The following is a 9,892-nucleotide window of genomic DNA, read 5'->3' as shown; positions in this document are numbered from 1 at the left end:
TCCTCAGAGAGAAAACCATCGGCCGCTGGGTTGCAAGCTTGAATGTCTTGCGTTAGCGCTTCCCCCACGTTAGAAAATATGCTGTTTAGCTCAGTTACCATACGATCAAGACATGGGTACAGCAGACTATATTTAGCTGGTCTTTTATGCCCGGATGAACCCTTGAGCCCAAGGTGGACTTTACTGTAAAGTCCTCCATTAATGCTTGTGCCTGTGACCGCTGTGAATCCCAGAGATGTTGTTGGCATCACAGATGGCTTTTGCTTCATTGCAAAGCTTGTCTGCCATTCCATTGATTTCAGTGTTTCAAGGACTCCATCTTTGGAGACTGTTGCTTGGGCCAAGTCCATAGAATCCTTCTAAAGGTAGTCACGTAGGACAGAACAGAACTGTCGTTACTCTGACGATAAATTTGACAGCGGTGCTTTCAGAGACACTTGAAAATTTCACAGTTGAATAAGAATATTTTGTTTGCTCTGTTGTCGTGCGTTAAACGAGGGTCATCCATTTACCCTTGGAAATTTGAATATTCTTTAAAAAAAATTATATTTTGGGCTAATTAAATAATTTCTGGGGCTTTAGCCCAGAGTAAAACAGCCTAGTGATGCCACTGACTTTGATAAAGGGAAAGTAAATCAAATGCACCGAGAAAGTATTTACAGTGTTGAAATATTTAAATTTATGTTAAGTTACAGCCTTAATTATGGTACATTTACAGCAGGTGTGTAATGCCTTTGTCTGATGAAGGGAAGTATTTATTTATTTTATTTTTTTTTTTTTTTTGGAGAAATTCAAGGTTGTTCCAGATGGGGGTGAGTTTGCATTACACTAAAGAAAAGTTTGTGATATTGTTTAATTCCCACCAGTCTTTCAGAGCTTGTTTTCAAATAGGGGTGGTGTTTAATAGAAGGGCTGATGAATGGTGAATCTGAAATGGGAATCATGTCACATGCTGTCCTGTTTAATATCTAACTGAAAAGGGTGGTGCCAAACATATGGCACACGAGCTGGAACAGGAAGGTGAATTTGCCCGAAATGAGGAAAAAATCAAATTAACTGCAATGTATTCATTTGACCCCCAGGGCGCGCACTGTTTCAATGAGAGCTGAGGTGTGCCTTGGTAGTTGGTTGATTGGTCCTTCAGCCTGTCAATCAGTCTGGCATTGTCTATAGTGATTCCGATCAGAAAGCAAGGCTGCAGAGCCACGCCCCCTGATTATAATAAAACTGGTTTGAGACATTTTTGTTTCTCTTTCATCAAGGGTTAAAACTTAATGTTTACAAGAAAGGTTTTTTATGTTGCCACAACGGAACACCGCAATGTTGTTGCGTTTTATTGACTTTCTTAAAGTTACGTGTTGAGTTCTGGGAGAGGGTTTGGTGTGTATTAATAACTTTCAGTTCCTGCAATGACTGGCAGCAGAAATCCTTTCCACTATAATCATACAAGCCAGAATTTCATCAAGCCTTCAAAAAGAGATGTGGGGCTGACAAGTGTGGATTTCCCCCCAAAAAATACACGTAGCATTATTACATGACTAAGACAATATAAAAAAAGATGTCATACAAGTGTAGATAAGTAATGCAAAATCTATTTTTATTATTGGGTGTCTCTTTAAACAATGTTACTGAACCAGCTACAGGATCATACACAGACAAAACAAAAGTGACAGCAATGAAGGTTGAAGGTGTGTATGTGTTTATGCATTCCTATTATATTATAGTGCAATTGTTTTCAGCCTTTCACAGAACTGCTTGACTTTCTTGAAACACCTAAATTTACCTATTTTTAGCAGTGACTTATAGTTATGGTGCATCATTTGTCATCATGTATTTGATGTAGGAAAGGCAATGCTAACACCAAACAAATAAATAAGAAGAATAATCAAAAATCTAAATGCACTGATTGACTGCAAATTTTTGATGATGATATTCGAGAAAAAATAACCTTATTTTTATATATACCCCAAACGCTCAATTTTGAAATCGTCATAATCATTGTATGATAACCACTCGACATGTTAGCCCAACCACGTAAAAGCATCCAACCTGTTTTATAACAGGCCATTGAGTCTTCCGGGAGTATACAGCGAGCCTACGTCACCTCCTGTGACATCACAAACCTACGTGAGTTTTCACGCGGAAGTTGAAGCTACAATCGTGGAAAAAATAAGCAAGATGCTACGTGGCCTCCTCTTGTTCATCTTTATATGTGGCTCTGCAGGTGAGTTTAAACGAGTCATATCTCAGTGCAGGTGTGAAATATGTTGTGAATGAAGATTGGCAACGTTTAGATAATCCAACTTAACTACCGTAGCTACCGTAGGTTTGGTAGCCGCTGGGTAGTTGTTTTTTTAGCTTCGTGAAATGTAAATGCTTAAAATGTGTTCAGTTTACTTATATACGTTAACTTATGAGTCTCATAGTCTCAACTTTAAAATGTTACATTAAACAACATATACCTTTGTTTTTAAAGTGAAACAAAGGCATGAGGGAAAACTAGGAGTGCTAACCAGAACCAGTTGAAACTGGTTGACGTGAGCGCTGATGAGTTTTTTTCTCCCTTATCGGTCATAAATGACTTGCTGATGTTTTTACCCTCACATGAACTATAATTTCTCTAAGTAAAATAAACAATCTCGTAAAAAAAAAAAAAAAAACATCACAATGACACAAAATGGAGATAAATAGTGTTGCTGTCCTTTCTTGTACCTACTGTACATGTTTGGTTATACTGTATATACATAGCCATTTTGTGTGTTTTAGAGAATCATTATGTGTTACTTTGTTAGTTTTTTTTTTTTTTTTTTTGGTGTTCATGTTGAAATTGTGTATTTTTCTGTAATTTTCAGCATTTTTGTTGTCAATTTGTGCATTTTTTAGGATCACTTTCTGCATTTTTGTTGTTGGTTAATTATTTTCCTGTCATTTTGTACAATTTTGTTGACAGTTTATATTTTCTGTAATGTGTTGTTTTGGGTGTTTTTCTAGTCATTTTGTTTAAGTGGTTGTTGTGTCTGTCTTTGTTGTCATTTTGTGTTTTAAGAGTAATTTTATTTTATTTATTTTATATTTTTTGGCATTTTGCTGTTATTTTGTGTGTTTTGGGAGTTGTTTTGTTTTGAGGAAGCAAACAGAACTTTTTCAACTTTAGCCCTCTGAATGAGGCTAAAGAAATATATATCACTGTAGCAAAATCATTATAAAGTTAATTGTTCATCAAACTGCCCCTTTCAACATTTAGCTTTTTCAGTGAAGAACTATTTGTTGATAATATGTACAAAATGTTAAAGGTACAGCGTTCATGTATGTCCTGATCTTAATGAAAACATTGTCTTTGTTTGGCTCAAGGTAAAAATGTCACTGAAACAAAGTTAGTCAAAGTTACACAAAAATCAACGTTGCTTCCACTAGGCATACAAAATGAAGTGTTGGACATAACTTTTCTAATAAACAAATGCATTTTTCAAATCACATCCTAAATTAATCCCCATATAAATGTAAAAAAAACAATTAAGACAAAATAACCCCTGATCACATGATCTCCCACCCTGCGCTACTGCCTTACATAATCCCTTAGTTAACTCCGCCCCATTTCGTCCGTCAGCTGCTCAGAGACGTCATGTCACCGTTAAGAGTTTCCGTGTGTGTGTGTGAGAATGTGTGAATGTTTGTGCAGCAGGTGAAGCCTAGAACAGTCAAGTTTGCACCCCTGGCTGACTCTAGCAACAGTTGGGGAAGAAGGAGATGAGTTAAATGCATGATGTGAGGAGAAATACGGAGGGGAGAAAGAGAATGTGTGTGACGTGTTTGTGTGTGTGCGTGCGCTCGGTTAGTGACGGCGCTGCTCCGTCACAATAACTTTTCTTTGATTCTCAAATCTAAACCTGTTCTTTTTTCTTAGCAGCTTTGCAGAACCAAACCATCAAGGTTAAACTGGGAGATGATGTCACCCTTAAATGTAACTTTAAGGGTCACTCCCAGGTTACAGCGTTATTGTGGGAAAGAACAGACAATTCTGAGCAGTATGTCCTGTTTTATCGGGACAGTAAACCGGATCCAGAAAAGCAGGATCCATTGTACAAGAACAGAGTTGACCTGCTGGACACAGCAATGACTGATGGAGAAGTGTCCATTACTCTCAAGAATGTGATGCCTACAGATAACGGGACCTATGAGTGCTTCGTTGCTGAAAAAACCAACCGCCCAAAAAGAAGTGTCGTGCCAGGACCTCCAGTTTGCCACGTGACCCTGGTTGTTGTTCCCCATCAGAGTGAGTTTCCGCTAATACAGTCAATTCATATCCAATTGAAGAGTTCCTCTGTCATCAATAACTTAACACCATGCTTGTTTCCTCTGTTCAGCAGCTCCTGCTGAAGGACATGGAGATGGACAAAAGAACAGAGGACATGTTTGGGTTTTTTCTTTTATCCTATTTGTACTTGTTCTGTGTACAATTATTGGTCTTATTTTAAGAAACAAGAATCACTGCAGTCAACAAGAAACTGGAAGAGCAGAATCCCAAGTGGAGCTTTTTACAACTGAGTAGTGAGATCCCTGCCTCTTTCTGCTGCTGTGGTTAGTGTAAGACTGATCTAGTTATCATGTTCATATTTCAAATGTGTGTGTTAACCTATTATATATGACTGTGAGATGTCTCTTGTTATTTCATCATATATTTCAGTCCTAAACCCTCTCAATGACATACTATTTGTTTATTAATTTCCTTTGTCCACATATTTCATGTATTAAAATTATTCTACTGACAGCAATCTAACAGTGTGGGGTTTTTACATCACTCTGTGTGTGTGTGTGTGTGTGTGCGTGTGTGTGTGTGTGTGTGTGTGTGTGTGTGTGTGAGCATGAATATAAATGCAAGTGTATGTTGGCATACATGAGATAGAAAGCCTAAAATACATTCAATTTAGTTCAGTTTAACTTTTTTTTTCAGCACCAAATACAGCAGTCATCTTGCACATGGGTAAGAGGAAAAAAAACGTCTAGCAGAACCAGACTCAGAGGTGGGGAACATTTATCTGCACTGGTTGGGGTTCGTGTGGTGGAGAGAACAGGACAGAGCTCCACAAACTGGTTGAACCTTCAACAGTTTGCTCTAAATCCAGGATACTTTGAAAAAAAGGAGAGCAAAGTGGAGAAGAGGAAAATATATGGGATTAAGCACAGACTGATAGAGATATTCATAAATCATCATTATGTATATGGATTAAAGAGGGAAAACTGCTTGGTAGACCAGAAAAATGTCCCAACAGCCTAAACACGGTTGGGAGGGTTACTTTAAAAAAGTAATCCAGTACAAAAGTTACTTGTTAAACAATGGAATCAGTAACTTACTCTGAGTATCAATATATTAAAGTAATGTAACAGATTACTTCTAGTTACTTTTGGATTACTTCAATACCAAACATGCAAATAAAGACACAACAGGATAGAATACATTTAACATACTCACTGTATTATTTTAGACAAACATAAAATCACCTTATACAGTCACACTGCATTAAAGGTAACGTTTTAGTTTAACACAGACTGAGAGAACACACAGTAGTTTAAATAAGTTAGGTGTTGAAATATTACCAGTCAATTTACTTATTATTTATGAACAATTCAGTTGAATCATTGACCAAGACCAAGGATCATACATTAATGATTATTGTATGTTATATATTCATTATGGTTACAGTTTTGTAATATATGTAAAACAAAACAGCACCACATGAAATTAGAATGTTTTAATAAGTTCTATAGTCATAGCTACTTAGGTTAAATATGCAACATAGTAAATACTGTCATTTCTATTAGAAAAAAACTCCATCTGAAGTATAATTGTTTTAGGTATTAACGTGCCCCCAAGTTTATATAAAACAATTTCTGTACACTGGTGTTTGCATTGTGTTTCATGTGTCATGTACAGTGTTTGGAATAACGGCGTTTAAAATAATGGCGTTATGTAACGACCTTTGTTTTTCAGTAACGGGGTAATCTAACTAATTACTTTTTACTCCGTTAAACACCGTTATCGTTACTGAACGTTAAATGCGGTGCATTACATGCATTGATTAAATAAAATGTTATTCAAAAGCATCCCCGGCTTCTGACTCAGCTTTTGTGAGGAGGCGGGTTAAAAACAAGGTGAGCGATTATGATTGGCTAAGGCGACGTGCCAGCACACACACACTACAGGTTGGATGAATCAGCAGAGATGGTGAGTGTGGAGCAGTCTGATTGCCATTTTTAAGGTGACGATACAAACACTACTTTAAATTAATTGTGGTCAAAGGCAAGAACGTGTTTGTGAAGTGTTCATTATATCCAGGAGTGAAGACTGTCGACATCCGTTGTAAACAACTCAAAATTAATGAAGCACCTCACGACACATGCATCTAAAAAATGTGAATTATTTGACATAGAGCAACTTTTTTTTTTTTAATAGTAACGCAAATATTTACTTTCCTTGGTAATGAGTTACTTTTATTATTAGTAATTCAGTTACTAACGCAGTTACTTTTTTGAACAAGTAGTGAGTAACTATAACTAATTGCTTTTTTAAAGTAACGTTCCCAACACTGGTCATGTAACGTACAGGTAGTGATTTTAATTCAATGTGTGCCAAATACTATTTGCTAAAAATGATTTCCTTTACTAACAAATCCAGTTAACCTGCATCCTGCAGCCTTCTGGCAGAAATATTTATATTTCACTAAAACATGATTTTTTTCTTGTCTTTAAACAAGAAAGGGATGAGGGATGAGGGATGAGTCAACTACAATGTTAGAGTTTATTACAGTGAACCCAAAAACAATAGAGGAGACTGTTCAGCAGCTGAATCCATCAACATGTTGCCTTGACACAATACCCTCAAACTTCTTTAAAACTGTTGTAAAGTCAATTGTCACTAATGTGTGTCAGATAATTAACTGCTCATTCCAATCAGGCACCGTACCAAAATCCCTGAAAGTAGCTGCTGTGAAACCGCTGTTAAAAAAGAGAACACTGGATGCCTCTATACTGGCTAACTATAGACCACCAGCAACCTTCCATTCATGGCCAAGATCATTGAGAAGGTGGTCTTCAACCAACTGAGTCAATTCTTAACATTCAACAAAATATTTGATAAATTTCAGTCAGGTTTTCGTTCTCATCACAGCACTGAAACTGCTCTTATCAAAGTGATCAATGACATAAGGTTGAACACTGATTCAGGAAAAGTATCTGTTCTCATTCTGTTGGATCTAAGTGCTGCATTTGACACTGTAGATCATACATTTTTGTTGCACAGATTGCAAACATGGGTTGGACTAAATGGAAAAGTAATGCAATGGTTTAAGTCATACTTGGAGGAGCGAAGCTATTTTGTAAGCATTGGAAACTTTGAATCTGACAGATTACCAATGTCCTGTGGGGTTCCTCAGGGATCTGTTCTTGGACCCCTTCTGTTTAACCTTTACATGCTTCCTTTAGGACAAATTTTACAGAACTGTAAGGTTGATTATCAGAGCTATGCAGATGACACACAACTATATCTATCACTGAACCCAGATGACCATGGTCCCATTGAGGTGTTGTGTGACTGTTTAGAAAAAGTAAACTGCTGGATGAGTGAAAACTTCCTTCAACTAAACCATGACAAGACGGAGGTGATTGTCTTTGGTAACAAGGAAAAGAGGACTGCTGTCAGCAAGTATCTTGAGTCTCGATCTTTAAAAGCTAAAGACCAAGTCAAAAACCTTGGTGTTCTGATTGACTCAGATCTTACATTCAGCAGTCAGATCAAATCTATCACAAAAACAGCCTTCTACCACCTAAAGAACATCTCCAGAGTGAAAGGTTTAATGGCTCAGAAAGATCAGGAGAAACTGGTCCATGCTTTTATCTCCAGCAGACTGGACTATTGTAATGGTCTTCTGACAGGAATCCCCCAAAAGAGCATCAAACAGCTACAGCTGGTTCAGAACGCTGCAGCTCGGGTCTTAACCAGAACAAAGAGGTCAGAGCACATTACTCCAGTTTTAAAGTCTTTACACTGGCTCCCAGTCAGCCTCAGAATAGACTTTAAAGTTCTGCTGCTGGTGTATAAATCTGTGAATGGGTTTGGTCCAGAATACATCAGTGACATGTTAGTCAGGTATGAACCCAGCAGGTCTCTCAGATCTATGGACACAGATCAGATAGTGGAGCCCAGAGTTCACAGTAAACATGGTGATGCTGCTTTTAGTTGTTATGCTGCAAAGAAGTGGAACAAACTGCCAGCAGAGCTGAAGTCAGCATCCAATGTGAACATTTTTAAATCAAAGTTAAAGGCACTTTTTTTCTCTACTGCATATGATTGAGAGAGAGATTTTTTGTCATGTTGTTGATGTCATGATGATTTAAAACCAGCACATTGTTGAGGTAAAAAGCTTTTATTTGATATAAAACAATCTTGGTTCACATATTTTCTGGATACAGAAGTAGCTTCAAGAATAATCTGTTTTGTCTGTAGTGATCACAATAGCAATAAACAGCGTTTTTAGGGTGATGGTAGGATTTAGGCTGTTGTAGGTTCCCACATCCTCAACCTCTAACCCCTGGATGCTGACTGTCTGTGGAGGGGGAGATGATGGCTGGAAATCCACCACCATAGCCTTAGTATTTGAAGCAGTGAGCTGCAGCAGCAATTTCTGTAAATGTTAAGAAAGATCAGAAGTCTACATAAGAGCATTCTTTTGCATTGACAGCAGCAGGGTTGGGGTCAATTATAATTGTAATTGCGTAATTGATAATTAATAACAATTAAGGCGTAATTATATTCGAAATTGAAAAACACTGTTTATTGCTATAATCAAACTGTATAATGCATCACTGTAACCTCACAGCTTGATTGTTGTAAATATCTAAATCATATTTGTATTATTTTTGTAAATATCTATATCATATTGGTATATATTTGTATATTATTATTATTATTATTATTATTAATACTTACTCAAGCCTCACAATGGGCCCCTATGGTTTCACTAATGCACAAACTGGCACAGCCTGGGCTCCCATTGTTCAACTGGCATCCGTGTCTGCTCTACCTCCATCTCAACATGTTAATCAGGGTTGGTTGTTGCATTCTATAGTTGTGCATTTCTTGGATGCCATGGTGAATAATACCTTGTGATTCTTCTCACCCATACAGGTAGTAGGTATGACAGTTTTTCCAACATGAATCATGGTCTGCTGTACCTTGTAAAAGGCTGTTTTATTTATTTTTTTTATCACAGGTTGGCTGTTATGAGCTATGTTATTAAGATATACTTTTTTTAAATTTAAATGAATAAATAAGTCAAGGGGTATACCCTTGATTGAAGCCTAACAAGATGAGAAACAAATTAGATGAATGATAATTGTTACAGTGTATTTTACAGCTGATTTAAAACATGGTTAAGACATTTAGTAATTGAGAGTGTAATTGTAATTGACTTTCAGGGTAAAAAAAAAAAAAAGATAATTTAATTGTAATTTAAAAAAATGCTAGTCAGCGTATTCATAATTTAATCGTAATTGAACAAGAATAGTTGAAGATGTAATTGTAACTGAAAAATGTAATTGACCCCAATCCTGATTGGCAGTTTGCTTCACTTTAAATATATGTAAAAAAAAAGAAGAAAAAAAAAAGGTTTGTTGAAATTGATTAGACTACCAAAGAAAAAAAAAAAAAACTAAAAAAGATGTAATTATAATATGTTGTACATTATTCTAGGTTCCTTCGATCAATCCATTATCTGTCCGATTATTATTTCTTTACAGGTGTCATTCTGATTCTGATTCTGATTATGCTTTGAATGCTAGAGGTGTGTCCACATGCTTTTGTCATGAGTCCTGGTTAACCGGATATACAGCCTACTTA

General features: G+C 36.6%; 1 protein-coding gene across 2 annotated transcripts; it reads left to right on the top strand.

Annotated features, from left to right (window-relative positions):
• The first annotated feature begins 2,134 nt into the window (after nt 1–2,134).
• LOC114467528 (CD276 antigen homolog) lies at nt 2,135–4,809 on the top strand. Of its 2 annotated transcripts, none has more exons than XM_028453907.1 (3): nt 2,135–2,224; nt 3,908–4,273; nt 4,365–4,809. In XM_028453907.1, exons 1-3 carry the CDS (start codon nt 2,179–2,181, stop codon nt 4,547–4,549), a joined length of 597 nt encoding a protein of 198 aa, XP_028309708.1. In that variant the 5' UTR covers nt 2,135–2,178; the 3' UTR covers nt 4,550–4,809. The 2 variants fall into 2 exon arrangements, with proteins under 2 accessions (XP_028309708.1, XP_028309707.1); XM_028453906.1 differs by having other exon boundaries at nt 2,138–2,224; nt 3,905–4,273.
• The last annotated feature ends 5,083 nt before the right edge of the window (nt 4,810–9,892 follow it).

The sequence above is a fragment of the Gouania willdenowi genome, chromosome 7 (genome assembly GCF_900634775.1).
Source record: "Gouania willdenowi chromosome 7, fGouWil2.1, whole genome shotgun sequence".
NCBI lineage: Eukaryota > Metazoa > Chordata > Actinopteri > Blenniiformes > Gobiesocidae > Gouania > Gouania willdenowi.
Note: the sequence above shows the minus strand (reverse complement) of the source record. Positions and strands in the feature narration are given on the sequence as shown.

Coding starts and splice junctions, on each gene's coding strand:
- LOC114467528 (XM_028453906.1), top strand. CDS start 2,179: ATGCTACGTGGCCTCCTCTTGTTCATCTTTATATGTGGCTCTGCAG. Junction 2,225..3,904: donor CTTTATATGTGGCTCTGCAG/GTGAGTTTAAAC, acceptor CTTTTTTCTTAG/CAGCTTTGCAGAACCAAACC. Junction 4,274..4,364: donor GGTTGTTGTTCCCCATCAGA/GTGAGTTTCCGC, acceptor TCCTCTGTTCAG/CAGCTCCTGCTGAAGGACAT.